Source organism: Petaurus breviceps, unplaced genomic scaffold (assembly GCF_028583685.1).
Source record: "Petaurus breviceps papuanus isolate PSGF00001 unplaced genomic scaffold, PetGlider_PUasm1.0 90919, whole genome shotgun sequence".
Taxonomy (NCBI): Eukaryota; Metazoa; Chordata; class Mammalia; order Diprotodontia; family Petauridae; genus Petaurus; species Petaurus breviceps.
The window spans coordinates 34,327,265-34,347,771 of record NW_027187378.1 but is presented as its reverse complement, the minus strand read 5'-3'; the positions used below and the strand labels follow the sequence as shown (position 1 = coordinate 34,347,771).

The 20,507-nt window shown below is 40.6% G+C and overlaps 1 protein-coding gene across 16 annotated transcripts in view; it reads left to right on the top strand.

The window, feature by feature from the left end:
- The window catches only part of PSD3 (pleckstrin and Sec7 domain containing 3), an 804,858-nt gene that overhangs the window by 350,514 nt on the left and 433,837 nt on the right, over nucleotides 1-20,507 (top strand). For all 16 annotated transcript variants that reach the window (XM_069075744.1, XM_069075743.1, XM_069075746.1 and 13 more), the window contains one exon: nucleotides 6,005-7,136. In XM_069075744.1, the coding sequence (XP_068931845.1) occupies nucleotides 6,005-7,136 (1,132 nt within the window). The remainder of the gene's footprint in view (nucleotides 1-6,004; nucleotides 7,137-20,507) is intronic.

Here is a 20,507-nt window from a genome sequence, read left to right as displayed (position 1 = left end):
GGGAGCCAAGGATTTCTTTTTTTTTTTTTTTAAGCAATTGGGGTTAAGTAACTTGCTCAAGGTTACACAGCAAGGTGTTTCTGGGTGGATGCTAAGTGTCTGAGCCTGGATTCAATCCCAGGTCATCCTGACTCTGGGGCTTGTGCTCTTAATCACTGTGCTACCTGGCCACCCGAGCCAAGGATTTCTTAGAGTTAGAAGAGCCAGTTCTGTTCTCACAGGAAACAGTATATTTTACTTTCCAGATTCTCCACTAAAGTCATCCTGTGGTGACATTTATTATTTGTTGTCTTGTCTTGAACAGGCTTTTTTTTTTCTCTTTAAAGGAGACTGAATAGAAAAATATCGTGTTTATTCGTCATTTATTATTTTCTCTCCTTTGGTTTCTGTAGTACTGTATTACTCTTACATTTCTAATAGTTCCTTTGCTGTCTGCCTCATTTTCTTCTTCTCTCTTCAGTCTCCATATGTCCCCAAGGCTCTGCCCTTGACCTTTTTGTCTCTTCTGTTCTCCTTTGGGTTCTCTGTCATGACTTTACTGATGATGTCTTTGTGGCCGAGTCGCAAATGTTCATCTCTAGCTTAATCCCCCTCTTGAGCCTCTAACTCCACATACCATTTTTGCTTTAGTTCTCTTTCCCTTCCCCCTTTGCCTCCTGATTTCTCCTTTTCTGGTAGTGGGATCATTGCTTTTTCACCATGTACTAAGAGGTGAAACCTTGGAGTCGTCTTTGACTTCTTTCTCTCTCCTTTAAAGTCTTCGTGAAGTGGAGGAACAGTTAACAGAAACCCTAGGGCTTCCCAGGATGCTCAGTGGCAGATGGCTTCTTATCACTTGTCAGTCGAAGTGTTTTTTTTTTTTTTTTTTTTGAGGATACTTCTTCCATTGTCATAACTAAGGGCAAGTGATAGGTCAGAAGAGGAACAGAGCACAGTTGCTAAGAGAATTCTTAGCCTGGGTAGCAGGGAAAAGATTAGAGGAAAATGTAAACTACTTTGGGTTCAGAGAAAATAGAAAATCAGAACTGCAAAGATTAGTCAATTTCTCTGGACCTCTGTTTCCTTCTCTACAGAATGAAGTGATTGGCCTGGTTTGTGTCTTCCTTCTAGCTATGACGTTCTGTGATTCTATGAATTGCTTTTTGGGGTGAGGGTTAAGATAATTCAGTTAATACTTCATATATGCCAAATTTATTTACCTTTTTCAACAAATAAATCCTTGTTGAAAATTTTGTTATTTATTCATTCAAGAAGGATATATCAGGAGCCTATTGTGTTCTAGACAAAGACAAAAATATGGAAGAATGAAGGATTATGAAATTTAGAGCTTATGGGTACAGTGAAGGTTATCTAGCCCATGATTTTTGTTTTATTCCAGTTGATCTGTGAGTGCCTCAACGGAGATCTTCCTGCCAATTGTGTAGATCCCACTGTTTCTGTACCTTCTTGTTGTTGTCCTGTATGACTCTTCTCCACATCTCATAAACACTAAATTTGAGGGAGATGGATCATTAAAAAAAAATCACTGTCATATGTTGTGCTTGACCCAGAGATCAGCAGTGGATCTCTGCCCATAATTTCTTTTCCTCTTTGATGTTGGCTTGCTTTATTTCCTCCACTACTGACCATTCAAGCGTTGGAATGTATTGGTGGCTGTAGATATTCTATCATCATGCTTCTTTGAGTTGGAAAGTGGAGAAGACTTTATGGTACATAAATGACTGAGAGCAGTAACCTTCACAGTCTGAGAGTGTGGTGGTGACAGCTGCTCACTCACTGCTGCCCCTCCCTTGGGACCTTGGGAAAGTGGAACAGAAAAGCAAAAGAGAAGTCAGACTCAAGTGCCCATAAGGGAAGGATCCTACCCACCACCAGTCAAATTCTACAAGACAGACCATTAAGCTACCTGGGCAAAGGCAAAATATATCCATATAAGCATCTTTGGGATTACATGCCCTAATTTAGAGAAGTGATAACCTTTTATGATAAAATCAGAGGTGGGATTTCCCCCTAGGGAATAAACACTATATTTTTGTTGTATTTTATGACTCAGAAAGGTGAGGAATTAAAAAAAATCAAAACCCCTTTTGGAATATTGGCCTTCCCTACCACCAGCCTTTTTTATTGGATTTTTTGAAGAAAAATAATTATACCTTTGAACAGCTTTGGATAATAAAGTTGCCTGAGAGCTAAAAGGAGATAAAATTTGTTAAAAATGTGACCTGATATCAAATGAAAATTTTTAGCCTGCCACACCGGGAAGAGAGATTTCCATTGTTGTTAACTGTCTTCCTTTTCAAAGCTAGTGTATGAAAAGCTGCCTCCTCTTCCCTCCTGAGCTGCAGCAAACCACACACTATTCATCACATCTTTTGAAGGTAGTATAAGCGTAGGAAGATCAGGGAGGGAAAAGAATGGGGGGTAGGGAACATTTTTTTAGATTCTGAAAATTATTCCTCATATATGTACCCAGGTTAAAAACTACACAGCTGTTTCTCCTAGTTCTGGGAATTTAGAGTAATGGATAGGATAGAATCTCTAGAAAACATTTTTTTTCTTTCCTTGCCTCCATTTTTTCCTTCAGTCTCCTTAACCAGTGCTAGGAGTTATGCTATTGTGTGAGGGCCCTCCGTATACAAACTTTTGTTTGTGGAGTATCCAGAAGCTGTATTGCTGCCCTCTCTAGTTAGAATTTATATGTATATAAAATAGACAGGAGGTTGTGGTGTGAAGAGCATGGGTCAAGAAGAATATGGATTTGAGTCCCTGGGAAGAAGGACAAGGGGAGAGGATGACCTCGAATTAACTGGCTGTGTGATCCTGAGCAAGTCACATAACCTCCTTGAGTCTTAGCTTTCTCATCCACCAAATAGGAATTATAAATAATACTTACTCTACCTACTTCCTAGAGTTGTGAATGAAGTATTTTGTAGGCCTTATAGCTCTATAAATATGAATTGCTGTTGCTGCTTTATTTCATAAGTCATCATTAGAAGGCTATGCATACCAATTTATAATTATAATTTGTACATATTTCATTCCATTCTGTAACTTGCAAAGTGCCTTAAATGCATTGAAGATACTCAGTATATGATTGATTGAGTGATTGTGTCCTGGATTCCTTATAGCCTTCTCCATTAGATGTACATTCTTTAAATTTAGTTAGCATCATGAAAGCTGTACAGTTCTCCTTATTATTATTATTGAGGAGAGAAGAGATGCTGCTATTCTAGTGTTTCTTAAACTTTTTGGTCTCAGGACTGTTTCACATTCTTTTTAGGCAGTTGGGGTTAGGTGACTTTCCCAGGGTCACACAGATAGTGTCTGAGGCCTGATTTGAGCTCAAATCTTCTTAACTTCAGGGCCGGTGCTCTATTCACAGCACCACCTAGCTGCCCCCCACATTCTTAAAAAAATGGCTGAAAACTTTCCCAAAGTGCTTTTGTTTAGGTGGATTTTTGTCGTTCAGTTGTTTTTCATGTGCATCCTACTCTGTGACCCCGTTTGGGGTTTTCTTGGCAAAGAGTGGTTTGTCATTTTACAGATGAAGACACTGAGGCACACAGATAGTAAGTGTCTGAGGCTAAATTTGAACTTATGAAGATGAGTCTTCCTGATCCCAAACCCAATGCTCCATCTGCTCTGGCACCCAATTTTGTTGTAACAATCCAGAAATCTATTGAAACTTCTTGAATGAAGTAGGAATCTAGTACATATAAAAAACTGTGACAGAAGATATCAGCTTTGCTTATCCCCAGACTATATTTCTTTTTTCTTTACTTTTTTTTTTTTTAAGCAATCGGGGTTAAGTAACTTGCTCAAGGTTACACAGCCAGTTATTTCTGGGTGTGGTGCTAAGTATCTGAGTCTGGATTTGATCCCCAGGTCATCCCGACACTGGAGCCTGTGCTCTTACTTGCTGAGCCACCTGGCCTCCCCTAAGCAATTGGGATTAAGTAACTTGCTCAAGGTTACATGGCCAGGTGTTTCTGGGTGGGTGCTAAGTGTCTGAGCCTGCATTTGATCCCCAAGTCATCCCGACACTGGGGCCGGTGGTTTTACTTGCTGTGCTACCTGGCTGCCCTTTTTCTTTCTTTTTACAATTTATTTATTTATTTTTAGTTTACAACATTCAGTTCCACAAGCTTTTGAGTTTTAGATTTTCTTCCCCTCCCCAAGATGGCGTGTTATCTGATATAGGCTCTACACATACATTCATGTTAAACATATTTTCCCATGTGTTTATTTTCAACACAAGTGTTCTGTAGTACTATTTTGCATTGGGAACTCCAGCTTCTATTCTTTAAATTTGAAAAATCTTAGGAATTGATAAAGAATGATAATAATTATAATGATTATGAAAGTAATAACTAATATTTATTATATGACATTAATATTTATATAAATATATAAATGCAGATTTTTAAATTTATAAACATTTCTATAGCACTTTAAAATTTGGAAAGTGCACCATATATATTATCTCATTTGAACCTCACAACAACACGGTAAGGTGTGTGCTATTATTATCCCCATTTTAACAGAAGAGGAAACTGAGGCAGACAGAGGCTAAGTGACCTGCCTAGAGTCATACAGTAAATGTCTGAGGCTGGATTGAAGCTCAGGTCTTTTTAATTCTTATGTCTAATGCTCTGTCCACTGTGTCATCTCACTGCCTCAGAAGCAGAGTTAGATAAAGGAGCTAAGAGGTAGTAATTAGTAGACTTTGTTTCGCCAATCAGCCTCTTTTCCAGAAGTATACAAACTCATTTCCTTAATTGTTTTGTGATTTTTTTTTAAGCTTCCTGTATGATGTCCCTGAGAGATTTGTTCTTGGCTTAGAGGTATAGCCTATAGCAGTGGAATAGGCCCAAACCACTTGGCCCTTGGCCTTGTGTCTTAACTGCCTCTAACCAACCAGAGTCCACGAAGGTGGGCAGGAAGAAGTATACTCAGTACCATCCAATCATTTTCACATTTTTGGAGGAACAGAGGGGTGATACATGCTAATGACTAGTTGCTTCGTCAACCAGAACTCACAACTCTATTGTACATTTTTAAAAGGTTTGTAAAGTAAATGTTAGTCCCCTTCCTCATCAAAAGTCAAGTGCCCTTAAAATTTAATCCTAAGAATCCCCTTTAATATCTGTTTCAAGCTGCCAAGGAATCTTGTACAGTTTGGACTCCAGAAATGTGTAGAAATGGACTCTTCAGTGCCCCCAGATTTTGTTGATGTCTTGGATTTATTCATCTTCTCATAGGATTTTTGAAAGGTTGTTTTTGTGTCTTTACATTCAGTTGGAGGGTTCTGACAGAAGCAATATTTGTTCTTTAAATAGATTCCACCTTTCCTTTGGTGCTCTGGTCATACTGGATGCTGTTGATTGAGTTGAATTAGGCTCTTCTGGCAAATATTTAATAATGAACAATTTAGTTAATCCTACAACTATTCGGTGGGCTAAGTATTCTATAGGTTTTTATATAAGAGCATAGATTTAGATAGGAGGGACTATAAATGTCATTAATCTCCTTAGAGATTATGGAGCATTCTGAGAAGCAGGCTTCTTTATCTGAAGGTGCACTTCTCAAGAGCAAGGTTTCAGTAGGACTTGAATCATTAGATTGCTTCATTATACCAAGCAGTAAACCTCAGTTTTCTCATCTGTAAAATGGGCGTGACAATGCTTGGCCTATCTGCCTTGCATGATTATTATGAACGGAGTAGCTTATAAGCTATGGAACAATTTATAAATATTAGTTATCATTATTGTTGAGCGATTCTAACCAAAAACCTTCTTGGGGTTGAACTCATCTTGGGATAAGTAGAGGGTGCCACTGTCAAGGTTATGGAGTAGGAAGGAAATAATACTGGAGTGAGCACATCAGGAATTTGTAGTGTGTCAACTGTGTGTATGTTGGGTAGGAGGGTTGATAAATAAGTTGTAGAACCTGATTTTTTTTTTCTTCAAAAATAAGTCATGAGACCATTCTATTCTCTCCATAGGTGATCATGGAGGAAGCACTTTACTCCCACCCAATGTCACCAATGAATTTACAGAATATGGGACCATGGAAGAAAGGGGAGAAGTCCTCAGAGCTTCTCTTGAATTTGATGCAGAGAGTCAACAATGCTGTGCACAGGGGCGGGAGCGGGGCCAGCTCTTGGTTGGCCCCCAGTTTGGTCTTGACAGCCCGACTGCAGGGGGACTGAGTCATGAGTGGGGAGCATCCTCACATAGGCACCTTAAGGAACCAAGTTTGCCACAGCCCATTGACTCCTTGGCTCCAGCTCCGAACACTGCAGAAGCTACCATGGCTTCAGGGGTACTGCAGGCACCAATGGTACTAGAAGGAGATGGAATTTCTGTTTCATCAGCCTGGCGAATGGAAAAAGGGTTGAATGCCACCCGCCGGGAAACACGAGGAGCCAACAGAGCAGCTACCACTGGCCAAGAAAAACCACCAGAAATACCTCTTCCAGCTGAACTAATAACTGAGGAAAATTTTTATTTGAGTATTGAAAAGGATTTGACTGCCTTATTAACTGGGGAAACCCAGCCAGTGTTGTCCCAAATCACAAAGAATGGGAAGAAAGAGACTGCCAGAGGGCAGGAGAAGACCTCTGTGGAGAAACCAGCAGTGGCCCCAAAAGTAGAGGGCACCATTAGCTTTACAGGGGAAAAATGGTCCGATTTGGGAAGGAAGCATTCAGGATTTGATCGAGGTACGGTCTACAGGTCGCCTGTAGAGCAGGGGAGCTCCGCAGGCCGCTCTGGCAAGATCAAACACGTAGGATTCCAAGGGGTAGAGATTCTTTGGACGGGGGGAGAGGAGGAAGAAATGAGACATTCCTCAGCAGATATGGAGACATCTGTGGAAAGGACAGCCTTTTCCAAAAGCAAGGAATTTTCCAAAGTGTCAAGCCATCCCATTCCATCTGTGGCTTTCTCTCATTCAGTCAGGTTGACGGAGGGTGTTTGGGATGAACCTTGGAAAGATTCTTCAGAAAGGCTTGGAACTAGATCAGGGACATTTTCTCCAGGATTGCTTATAGAAGGTGGAGAGGATGAAGTATTTTTGAAGGAAAATGAACAACATCCTGAGAAGAAGTCTGTGCCAGAGGGGGAAGTGGAAAGGTGAGGTCACATCTTAATCTTGTCCTAGAACATATGAATAAGGGTGTTCATCATGGAACAGGCAGTTCTGTGTTTATTTTGTCTTAGGGTTACAAAGTCAGTTTACTACTACTATGGAACCCTGGTATACTTGTGGAACAGATTTCCTTCTAATGTACACTCCCTTTAGGGTACTCTGCCTATAGGAGTTTAGTTTCCAAAATATTGAAAAGAACCTCCTTGTAAGATCTTTGTTTTTACTTCCCTTTCCTCTTCTTTCCTTTCACTATTGTCTATTCCTCCCTCCTTCCTTCCTTCCTTCCTTCCTTCCTTCCTTCCTTCCTTCCTTCCTTCCTTCCTTCCTTCCTTCCTTCCTCTCTTCTCTCCTTTGTCCCTTTTCTTTGTTTCTCTTTTTTTTTCTTTCTGTCCTTCATCCTTCCCTCTTTTCCTTTCTTTCCCTTCCCTCCATTTCTCCCTCTTTCCCTTCTTCCTTCCATTCTTCCATCCCTGTCTAAGCAGCCAGTCTCGATGATAGGTACAGAAACTTTAACCTGTTTCTTTTTCTGATGGGGCTTAACCTCTCCTTAGTCTGCCTGATGGTCCTCTGCTCCCAGGGGCTTACCATGTTATTGCCATACTTAGGGCAAATGCCCTGTTGGCTTTAGCCCTATGGCAGCTTAGAACTTCTAAATTCAAGCAATTCAGGAAAATTGACCTCCTCTAGTGGCAGGCTTGTGCGCCCACACTTGACCAATCCCTAGAATAAAAATCCCTTGTTAGAGACCACAGGGACAGGGCTATAGTGAGGGTCCATCTGATTGAAGTAAGATCCCCTGTATAAGTACGGAATGATGGGAGAACCTTTTCTAACATTTTATTTTTGCATTTGACATGATTGCTGTGCTGCACATTAGCAGAGAAAAGTAATACAATAATTCTCATTACCGTAATAATGTAAGTGATTTTGGTATTCTTGGCTTGGTAAAAACATACCACTTTTTGCAAAAAATCATTAGTAGCTAAAAGTTGTTTTCTCACATTGCATTAGTGATCACATCAAAAAAATATGAAGTAGGTATCCTGAGTGACTTCTTAGAATATTTGAATAACAAGGAAGGTACTTGGTAGCTGGCTGTTTTTCTACCAGCCTCTAGGTCATTCTTCTTCCCTGCTCCTGTACTTATCCTAAGGGACTCCAGCATCACCGTTGATATTTCTTCCAGCTCTCTTACCTGCCAGTCACTCTATCTCCTCAAGTCCATTCCTCCTTCTCTGTTCTACCTCATCCGCACACAGGATGGGTGTGCCCTAGCTCTCTCCCCTGTCCTTCTGCCAGTCATGCCCCATCAGACTCCAGCTCTGGATTCCTCTTACCATTTTCCTTTACTCCTACTCGCATGCTGCTAAATCAAGCTGCAGGAAGTCATGCAACTGATCCATCTGGGTCCACTACAGATTTGTTTTTTGATCTAAACTTGGCCCCTCACTGCAGCAAACTCCTAAAAAAAATCAGCTACGTTCTTTGCTTCTTCCTTTCCTTCACATCTCAGCTTTTAGAAATCTGGCTTCTGATCTTAGCACTCAGCTAAAACTGCTTTCTTCAAGTGACAGTCTTTTAATTGCCAAAGCTCATGGCTTTTAATTAAGTCTAATACTTGTTGACCTTTCTGTAGCGTCTGACACCATTGACCACCTCTTCTTTCTGGATTCTCTCTTTTCTCTTGGGTGTGTAACATGGTGCCTTCTTGGTTCTCTTCTTTCTTTACTGACTGCTCCATGTAAGTCTCATTTGCTAAATCTTTTTTTAAAATTATTTATTTATTAATTTTTTGCTTTTTGGAGGGGGGAGGGTAGGGCAATTGAGGTTAAGTGACTTGCCCAAGGTCACATGGCTATTTTATTTTTGTGTCAAGTGTCTGAGGCTGGATATGAACCCAGGACCTCCTGACTCCAGGGCCGGTTCTCTATTCACTTATTCAGCTAATTCTTTATCCTATATCCCTATAATTTATATCCTTATTACCTATGAGTGTACCCCAAAGTTCAATCCTCAGTCTTCTCTTCACTGTCTCACCCTCCTCCCTATCCTTGTCCTTCTTTTCCTCTTTCCCTCTCTTCCTCTCCCCCTCCCCCTTAATCCTTCCCTCCACCTTTCCTTTTCCCTTCCCTCTCCCTGTTATTTTGTCCTTTATATTCCTGCTGCTTAAGATGATGGGGCACATCACACGTATTATTGTTGTTTAATACTTTCAGTCATGTTCAACTCTTTGTGATGCAATTTGGGATTTTCTTGGCAAAGATACTAGAGTGATTTGCCATTTCCTCCTCCAGCTCATTTTACAGTTGAAAAACTGAGGTAAACAAGGTTAAGTGACTTGCCCAGGATCATACAGCTAGTAGATGTCTGAGGCCAGATCTGATTTCAGGTCTTCCTGACTCCACTGCACCACCTAGCTGCACATAGTAGGTGCTTAATAAATGATGAAGTGCTAAATTCTGAGTAGGTATAATAGAAAGTCAGAAGCCAAACATAGTTTGGGCTCTTCACAGTATTGACAAAGGAAGTAATTCCCACAGATGATGCCTTGGTTTTTTGATGTACAAATTCTCACATTTGGAATGGATCTCAGAGGTAATCTGTCTAATCCCTTACTCCCAGTCCCCAAACAGGAATCCTTTCTACTACATTACTGGAAAGTGGTAGTAATACGCCTTTGCTTTAAGACCTTCAGAGATTCAGATGCATGGGCTAGAACAGATGATAGTACATTTAGGAAGATTCTGAGCCAATGAAATGACTGGAAGCCAAGAGCTGCTATGATTGTACTGGTGTCAGTTTCAAGGGTGTGTTCCAAAGGAGTGTGTTCAGATTCTCCCCTTGGCCATGTGCACGTCAACACTAATTACCAATGCCTAGGATAAAGGTATGGATGCCATACTATGTAGGATCACCCAGAACTGGGATGAAACAGCTGACATCAGCTAATAAGGACTTGTAGGCACTGGGGTTACCAAGATGTAAGGGAAACAGTTCCTGGCCTTGAGGTACTTATAACTCAGCCAGAATGACAGAGTCTGGGTCCACCTCCTTATCAGCTTTTGCCTGGATTATTTCAGCAGCTTCCTTGTTTAACCTCCTTGCTTTGAATCTCTCCTGACACAAGTCTGTCTTCTATACAGCTGCAAGAAGTGATCTCCCTCAAGCGCAGATCTATCCACATCATGCCTCTTCCTGAGAAGTTCCTTGGTCCCTGCTGCCTCTAGGATAAAAAACTAAACTTCCTTTAGCTTTTAAAGTTCATCGTGACTGGGCTCCAACCTGTTTTCTGGTCTCTCCGTGCCTTTTTCTCCCTTCTATACTCCATGATGCATACAAACTGGCCTTTTTGCTATTCCTCACACATCACACTCATGTCTCTGCATCTTTATATTGGCTATCCTCTATTCCTAGAACGTATTCCCTCTTCGCCTCTGCTTCCTAGCATCCCTTTCTTCCTTCAAGACATTACTCACACACAACTTTCTACATGAATCTTGCCCAGCTTGATGGTGCAGTGGTTAGCACACTTGGCCTGGAATCAGGAAGACCAGAGTCCAAATCAGGCCCTAGATACTTACTAGCTGTATGACCCTAGACAGGTCACTTAACTGCTGTCTGCCTTGGTTTCTTCAGCTATAAAATGGGGATAGTACTAGCACCTACCTCCCAGGATTGTTGTCAAGGGCAGAGGGGATACTATTTGTAAAATGAGTAACAGGGCCTGTCTCATAGTAGTTGCTTAATAAATGTTTATTCTCTCTTCCTTTCCCTGTCTCCCTCTGCCCCCTCTGTTAGTTCTCTCTTTTCTTAAATCTCCTGTATTTAACTGCCTGGTATTTATTTGGATTTATTCTCTTTATATTTATTCTGTATTTACATATATGTTTGTGTGTGTGTATTTACATACCCTTCTTCTTTACTATTAGAATATAAACTAAAAAAAAAATTAGGATTCAAACCCATGTCTACTGACTTCAAGTCTAACACTTTTTTGTAGCAGGTTATTTTTTTTTTTCAGCTATCATAACGCACACACAAATAAAGAGGAAAAACACACATACACCAAAAAAAAATGCAAACTCTTTGAGAGTTCTTTTTTATTCTTTTTTTGGAGGGGAGGAGAAAGGGCAATTAGAGTTAAGTGACTTGCCTAAGGTCACATGGCTATTAAGTGTGAAGTGTCTGAGGCCAAATTTGAACTTGGATCCTCCTGACTCCAGGGGCAGTGCTCTATTCATTTTTCAACATAGCTGCCCCTATTTTTTATTCTTTACACTTGTATCCTTAGTGCCCCACACAGTACCTGGAATATGACAAAAAAATATATAGTTGAATGATGAGACAAAACGGAATAATAAACTACATTGAATTGAGATAATTGTAAATTCTATATTTGGGTTAAAAAAAAACAGCAAAAAAAATGTCACCACCAAGCCAACCACACAAGGACAAAGAAGGAGGACGACAGGTTGGGTGGAAATGCCCTGGTTATTTTAGTGTGCTGCAAGTGTATCATGAGTCACCAAAAGAGGGGTGTAGCAGCCCCAAAAGTGAACGTGATCTTATGTTACATTCTTGAGAGACACAGCGTCTAGCAAAAGAGAGTCTGGCATTTCAGCTGTACTTTGACCTGGTCAGACTATATCTGGAGTGCTATACTCAGTCCTGGGTGCCACATTGTAGGAAGAACATTTATAGACTGCAACAGGTGCAAAGGAGGTCAGCCAAGATGGTGAGCAGACAGGAGACCATACCATATGTGGATCAGTTGAAGGGATTGGGGACCTTTAGCTTGAAGAATGGAATTAGACTAAGGAATTATCTTGGAAGTGGGCATGATAGCTGACTTAATGGATTTGGACAGCTGTTTCATGGCAAAGGGATTAGTCTTGCTCCTTTTGGTCAGAGAGGGAAGAACGAGGAGCCATGGTGGTGTACCATGATGCTGTGGTGAATTATTCGTGTTGTTCCAGAGTGAGATGGGCTGTTTTGTGGTTTCTCCAGTCACTGGAAGTCTTTAAGCAGAGGATGTCCTCTTCTCAGGGATGCTGTAGATCAAATTTTTGTAAAAGTATCACTTGGACTAAGTCACACCCTGTTTTCTGAGGCCTGACATTTTACCTTTTAGACTTTGTAATTCTTAGGAAGCTTTTTTTGTTATACCGAGAATATGGCTGCACAAGATGTGGTTCACCCCTAAAAGGTACTCTACTAAATTAGATTTAACTTTTCAAAAGACCAATGGGAAGTAATAATTACAGCACTTATGAAGTACCTTATAGTTGTAAAAGCATTTCTTCGCAGTGCTCTGAAGTACGTAGGATTGTATCATTTCCTGCACTTTACAGGTGAGGAAACTGAGGCTTAGGTAACGGTTAAGTGACTTGCCCAAGGTCATTCTAGAGCTTGGCGATCAGAGAGAGAGGAATTGAACCCAGGCTTTTTGATTTCAAGTCTTAAGCTAGTTCTGCTTCATGTGCCCCATTCTCCTCTCCTCCCCCACTATACTATATTGTTTCTCAAATGGAAATCACTCACCTTTATGACATTTTTTTTTTCTTACAAGTGATCTCTTGTTATTTATAAAGCAGCATGGTGTGTAGAGTCCTGGAAATGAAGTCAGGAAGACTTGAGTTCAATCTTGCCATTAGACCCTTGGTCCCTTTGTGACTCTGGATAAGTTACTTAAACTTTTCTGAGCATCAATTCCAGGTTGGACTTAATGACCTCTAAGGTCCCTTCCTACTCGCAATTTGGGATCCTATGAAAAACCTTAAATGCCATCTTTTAGAGAGGAGGTGTTTACATACCAAATAAACTTCTTTTATGGGTTTTGACAAGTCATTTTACTACCATATGGTGGTTAGAACACTCAAACCATCTCTGGACCCATTTCTCTCACAAATGTTTCTTTGCTTAGCAGTCTGATGGAATGCTGCTTATGACTCAAAGGGTATTTAGAGCTGCCATTTAAAATCTTGTCATGTTTTCTTTCCTAGCAATATGAATTAGAGTACATTTTGGGGGGTCTGGTTATGTGATTTTATTGTGGTAGGGATTTGCCAGAGAGGGAACTCTCTCTGCTAATGCAAGTTGGTACTAAGTCTATGACTTATAGCTTCAGAGAGTTGCCAGGGCCACTGAGAGATCAAGTGACTTACCCAGGGTCACATAGCCAGTACATGTAAGAGACTAATCTTGAACCCAGGTTTTCATGATCCTCGTGTTATGCAGCTTTGGAGTGTCCCTCTCCTTCTTTTCCCCTTCCCTCCCCTCCCTTTCCCCTTCCCTCCCCTCCCTTTCTTCTTCCCTTCCCTTTCCCACAGGGTCTACCTATCTCACCCAGGCTAGAAGTCCAGGGACTCCTCTCAGCCCTAACCAAATTACTGCTCAGCACATATTTGACATGCTCTGTGCTAAATCACCCACTCAAGGCAGCCTTGTGTTCTTGTGCTCCTGGGGGTCCCCCATATCCGTGTGAGGCTTGGTACAGACAAGTGGTTTTCAAAGCCCATTGCAGCTAAGAACTCTCAAGCTCAAGAAATCCAGCAGCCTCAGATGATCTTAGAAAGTTGCTATGGCCAAAAACTTAGTAACCCTGAGGCCAATTTGGTGATGTGCCTCTCCAAACTTAGCCTGGTCTTTCGACAGCAAACATACTGGCTGTGCATCTGAAGCCTTTATGGGCATGGGAGGGCCTGCCAGAGTTTGAGCTTGGCTGATGCAGCCTGTGAGTGCCTGGAATCACTCCATGCCTTGAAGAGTCATCAAAGGGGTGCTTTGGTGGAGGTCTCGAGACCTAAGGAAGGGCCAATCAGCCTAGGTCAGAAACACAGAGCATGTCGAATTTCCCATGCTAACCAGTAGTGGGATTGAGGCCATGAGTAGACCCTTTACTTTCAAATTGATTAAAATGGAGAGACCCAGTCTTTAACAACAACCATGAACATCTAGAAAGAAGAAATGATTACAAAGAGCGAGCATGGCTTCCTTATGACTAACCTCATTTCCTTTTTTGACAGGATTACTGAACTGATAGAAGAGGGGAATGTTGTGGGCATAGTTCACCTAGATTTTAGCAAAGCTTTTGATAGTATCTTGTGCTATTCTTGTGTAGAAGATGGAGTGATATGAATTTTATATTGTAAAAATAATTTGTGTCCCAGAGACCCCCTGAAAGGTTCTTAAGGGCCCCCAGTATTCCCCAGACCATACTTTAAGAACCTCTGGATTAGACATTGAAATAATCAGATGGATTTATGGTAAGTCAGATCTCTAGACTCAATGGGTAATTGTTAATGGTCTAGAGAAGGAAATAGCAAACTACTCCAGTATCTTTGCCAAGAAAACCCCAAATGAGGTCATGAGAGTTGGGACATGACTGAAAGATGACTGAAAAATCAGTGGCTTATATAAAGGCATACAGAATATACCCACCACATTCGCAGCTGACACAACTCTGGCAGAGATAAATACATTGGATAGCAGAGTCATTATCCAAAAGGATCTTGACAGGCTAGACTATTGGCCTGAATCTAATAAGATGACATTCAGTACTGATAAATGTAAAAGCTTGCCCTTTGTTACCAAAAAATCAACTTCACAGGTATTAATTAGAGGGAGAAAGACTGGTTAGACAAGCCATTTGACTGAAAAAGATCTGAGCATTTTAGTGATTGTAATCTTAATATGAATTAGTATAATATGGCAGTCAAGCTAATAGGATCGTGAGCTTTATTAAGAGGTGCATAATTTCTAGGAATGAATGAATGAATGAATGAATGATCATATAAGTAAATAAATGCCATGTATAAAGCATTGTGCTAAGTTCCAGGAATACAAATAGACAAAACAGACAGTTTCTGCTCTTAAACCCTACATGTTTTACAGGTGAGTCAGCATAGTGCCCCTGTACTCTGCCTTCATCAAACATCATCCAAAGTGTTGTGTTAACTTCTCTTCACCCCAGTATAAGGTGGGTGTTAACAGATTGGAAAGTATTTGGAGGACAACAACCAGAATGTTGAAGGGCCTTAAGTCCATTTCCTGTGAAAACTGGTTGAAAGAGCTGGGTATGTTTGGCCTGGAAAAGAGAAGACATCAAAGCTGTCTTCAAGTATTAAGGGGCTGTCACATGGAGGAAGGATTAGTCTTGCTCTGTTTGGCCAAGAGGACAAAACCAGGAAAAACGGGTGGAAGTTTCAGAAAGGCTAATTTAGGCTTGATAGCAGAAAAAAAAAAGAAAAAGGAAAAAAACTTCTTAACTATTAGAGCTGTTGAAAAAATGGAATGACGTACAGAGAGAGAGAGAGAGAGAGAGAGAGAGAGAGAGAGAGAGAGAGAGAGAGAGAGAGAGAGAAAGAGAGAGAGAGAGAAAATAACCACTTGCAGGTATGTATTACTAGAATTCCTTTTGTGTATGGGTAGGATTAGATTCCTGCCCTCAAATTCTGGTAGTCTGTGAATAGGTCATAATATTTCAATATAGGTTGCACCCATGCACTGAGATCTCTTTGAAAGGGGGAAAATTTCCTCCTTAACAGCTCAGTTTTTTGTACTTTGAAGAATTAATGTCATCATAATTGGTTTGCAATGTTTATGTAATCCAGATTTATGGAAAATATGTAGCTTTAGAGGAAGCATACATGGTGGTGTGGATAGCAAGCTGTTAGGTCTCAGATTCTCTTCTCCCCTTCCTTCTTTCCTCTCTTCTCTTAATGATTTAGAGGCCTATGATAGGAATGCGACTGATTAAAGTGATAAATTTTGCTTGGAAGTGGCTTTTGTTCCATTATTTGAGGACTGACTATTATTGATTTTAAGGTCAGCAGGATTATAACAGTGCATGGAGAGGAGTAAAGTGTGAGAATATTGGAAAGGTAGAGCCAGGTTCCGGTTAAGGTGAGCTGTAATGCTAGGTGTTAGGGCCACTAGGCAGTGTAGTAGATAAGAGCATTGGGCTTGGAATCAAGAAGACTCATCTTCATGAGCTCAAATCCAGCCTTAAACACTTACTGATGGTGTGACCCTGGGCAGGTCACTTAACCCTGTTTGCCCCAGTTTCCTCATCTATAAAATGAGCTAGAGGAGGAAATGTCAAACCACGCCAGTATCTTTGCCAAGAAAACCCCAAATAGGGTCACAGACACAATTGAAACAACAACAACAAAATGCTATTATTATCACATAGCAATTAAGGTATACAGTGTCTCCTAGGATTAATAAATCTGAACTGGGAAGGGACTTGTAGAAATCATCCAGCCCAGCCCTCTCATCTTACAGATGAGGACTCTGGGGTTCGGAAAGGGTCATTATCCAGTGTCCCATAGGTTCAAAGTGGTAGCTCTGGGATTTAAGCTCATTTTGGAGTTACAGTACCAGCTAGGTACCAAGTTAACCACCTGCAAGGATATACATCTGGCTGCTGTTAAGTACTGGGCTGATCTTTGCCTACTGCAAGTTCAATGGTTACTGCTGTGGGGCTGGAAAATGAAAGATGTTCTGTTCCTTGCACTGTAGTTGATAGCTGATTGAATAGTTGTGCAGTGAATGAATGGGAGTTGCATTTGTTGCAGATGATCTCCAAATCTTGTGACAAATATAATTAGAAACCTGTTTTTCTGGGCATCTCTGACCTTCATGATGTCAAATGAAGGTTTCCTGTGCTGGGTTTTTCCTGTGCTGGGTTCAAAATCAGCAGACTTGGTCACCTTGTTTAATGTGCATTCAACTGTCTTGTGACATAAAAACCATGGATGGTGGGAGGTTTTCTTACTCTAGCCCTTGTCCTGGAAACCTGGACAAATACATACATGGTGCTTATTGCAATACATTGAAACCAAGATTCTTTTAGCAAGTACACAGTTTGTAGTGTCAGAGGCAAGTGTGATTAAAAGAAGAAAAACAAAATAGAAATCCTAGAATGGGCAGCCATAAATTTCATAAATGTATGGAAACAGTCACAGCCCAAGTCTGCATGTTCTCTGGAAGAAGCTCTTCACCAGCCCTGTCTACCTGTTGCTCCTAGACCGTTTCCTACTGCTAAAAGCGATGTGGAACCAGTGATGTTTCTTTCTCTTTTCCCTCCTTCTTCTAACCGCTGCTTATGACTCCATAGCATGGATTTAAAGAGTTCCTAATTTCTCAGGATATTCAAAGTCATCCTTCCTAGACCCTTATAGTCAGCAGTGTGCTGGGAAATGTTTACAGTGCAACATCTAGGGAAAAATATGTGCTCAGGACACAATTTTAAGTTTTGTTAACAATTATGTTCTTGTCTGGACGGTCAACAAAGCAATAAGTCTATTTTCTGAGCTGTAAACCCTTGCCTGTAGTCCAACACTCCCTACTTTATGACCTGGCCATCTTTCTGAACAGCCTTGACAACCACTTGCTGCTAACTACATAGCTTCCCCAGTTCTGGAACCATGATCAGATCAACTCCACCACTGTTCCAGGTGGGAGTGTACCTGCATATTCCCCTATGGCCCCAGTCACCTTAGTTTCAGATCCAAAGTGAACTTTCCCTGGCCACAACTCCCATGATGTATATTGTCTTGTTCCTCGCAGACAGGGACCTGGCTTTGCTTTTGTAATTGTATTAGCACAGCGCTTGGTACAGAAGTAAGTGCTTAAGAAAAGCTTCCTTTTTTTAAAATGTTGATACAATCTTACTGGTTTAAAGAGGCCAAAAAAAAATTACCATCTTGCTCACTGCCCCTTCCTTGTGGGCTCTTCCCTTTGCTTCCTTGAATCTCCCTCAGTTACATGCATACCCATAACCATGTGCATGTATCCCATAGGGTGGGCCCTTAATTTCCCCCAGTTGCTCCAATGAGAAAGAAGACAAATCTGTACTCTAGAAATAACTGCAAATGGAAGCCGATTGGTTTTTCCTAATTTAACACCAACTCGAGTTTTATGTAATACTACTTTCCTGACACCTGGTGGCTCCACTTCAGCTCAGTTAAGAATGCAGCATTTGTTTCTACTTTTTATCCTGTGTCGTAACACAAAAGCCATGGCCATAGTAGGTGCTTAATAAATGTTGGTTAAGTTGAACTGAATTTTCAGTGTCTAACTTAAATGAAATAATATGTTAAAGTTTAGTTATTTCCATTCCCTTTTATTTATTCATTTTTTTTTCTGGTATGTTTTTAACAACTCTCTTGGGGGAGAGGGGTCACATGCAGGATACAATTTTGCTTTTTAATCTGCCTAATTTACATTTTGTTCATCATTTTCTTAAGTCTAGAGAATCAGTCAAACAGTGAACTAACCCAGGGGCAGGAAACCTGCAGCCTTGAGACCACATGTAGCCCTCTAGGACCTCGGGTACGGCTTTTTGATTGAATCCAAGTTTCACAGAACACATCCTTTGCTTGAGGGGATTTGTTCTGTGAAGTTTGGATTCTGTCAAAGGGCCACATTTGAGGACTTCAGGGGTCACATGTGGCCTATAGGCTGAAGGTTCCCCACCCCTGAACTAATCCCTGCTTTATAGCATTTGCTGTTACTGAGGTGCTCATACTAAAAATGTAACAATTTGTTCTCCAGAAGCCATTGAAACCAGCTCCAGCATACCTTTGTCATGGTTATGGCTCTTAGTGAGGAATTTTAAATGAGAATGAAATTTTTTAAAGGATGTTTATATAGTATCTGAGATATACAGGCATACCTTAGAGATACTGTGGGTTCTGTTCTAGACTACTGCAATAGAATGAATAGCACAATAAAGTGAGTCAGGTGAATTTTTTGGTTTCCTGGTGTACATAATAGTTATGTTTACACTATACTGTAGTCTATTAAGTTTACAATAGTATTACGCCTAAAAAGCAACGTACATAACTAAAAATACTTTATTGCTAAAAAAAAATGCTAACCTTCATCTTGAGCCTTCAGCGAATCATAATTTTTTTGTATTGATGGAGGGTCTTGCCTTGATGCTGCTGCTGCTTCTGATTGATCAGAGAGGTGGTTGCTGAAGGCTGGGGTGGCTGTGGCAATTTCTTAAAATAAGATAGCAATGAAGTTTGATATATTGATTGACTCTTCCTTTCCCTTAAACACCTAGAAGCAGTTGTTGGGTTATTAATTGTCTTAATTTCACTATTGTTCTGTCTCAGGGGATGGGGAGGCGTGAGGACAGGGAGAGAGATGTAGAATGGTTGGTAGAGGAGTCAGAACACACAGCATTTATCAAGTTTGCAGTCTTCTGGGCACAGTTCCTGGGCCCCCAAAACAATTACAGTAGTAACGTCAAAGATCACTGGTCACAGATCACCACAACAGATACAATAGTAACGAAATTTGTGAGAATTATAGCAAAATGTGATATAGAGACACGATGTGAGCACATGCTGTTGGAAAAATGGCACTGACAGACTTCCATGCAAGGTTGCCTCAAACCTTCAATTTGTGAAAAGCACAATAAAGCAAGGAATGGGTCAAGCATTGTGTGAGGATATTCACACACCATTTATGAAGCTAGTTGGGGTCCTGCAGAGTTACATCAGTATCCTTGGGAACAAATGTTAATGATTTTTTTTCAGTCAACAAACATTTATTAAATGTTTAATATATGCCAGCCATTGTGCTCAGGGCTAGAGACACAAAGTCAGGCAAAATCAGTCCCAGCCGTCAAAGAATGTGTACTCTAATGAAGATATCATATAAATAAGTATATATAAGATATATGTATATATCTTTATCACCTTCCATCTACTATTGATATAGTTGTAGATATATAGATGATGTAGACATAGGTATTTACTTCTCTCTCTCTTTATATCTATCTCTGTGCTTTTCTCTCCATGGAAAGCTTTAAATGCTAAACAAAGGGGTGTGTGTGTGTGTGTGTGTGTGTGTGTATCTATGTCAGATATAGATATATATGGATATATAATCTGACCCTGGAGGTAACATGGAGTCTCTAGAACTCATTACTGAGGGAGATGACATGGTCATTCTATGTTTTAGAAAAATCTCCTTGGCAGCTTAGTGGAGGATGGATTGGAATAGACTGGGGGCCAAGGCAGGGAGAATGATTAGAAGGTTAATGAAATATTCTAGGCTAGAGGTGAGGAGGGCCTAAACTACAGTGTTTGTTGTGTGAGTGGAGAAACAACGGTATGTATACTGGATATGCTGTGAAGATAGTAATTGCAAGTGTTTGCAAGGATTGGCTATATGGGCTGAGTAAAAGTGAGGAATCAAGGGTGACTGGAAGAATGGTGGTGCCCTTGACTGCAATAGAGAAATTTAGAAGTGGGAAGGATGATGATCTGTTTTGGATATGTTGAATTGAAGATACCTACAAGGTATCTTAGCTTAAGATTTTTTTTTAAAAGTCA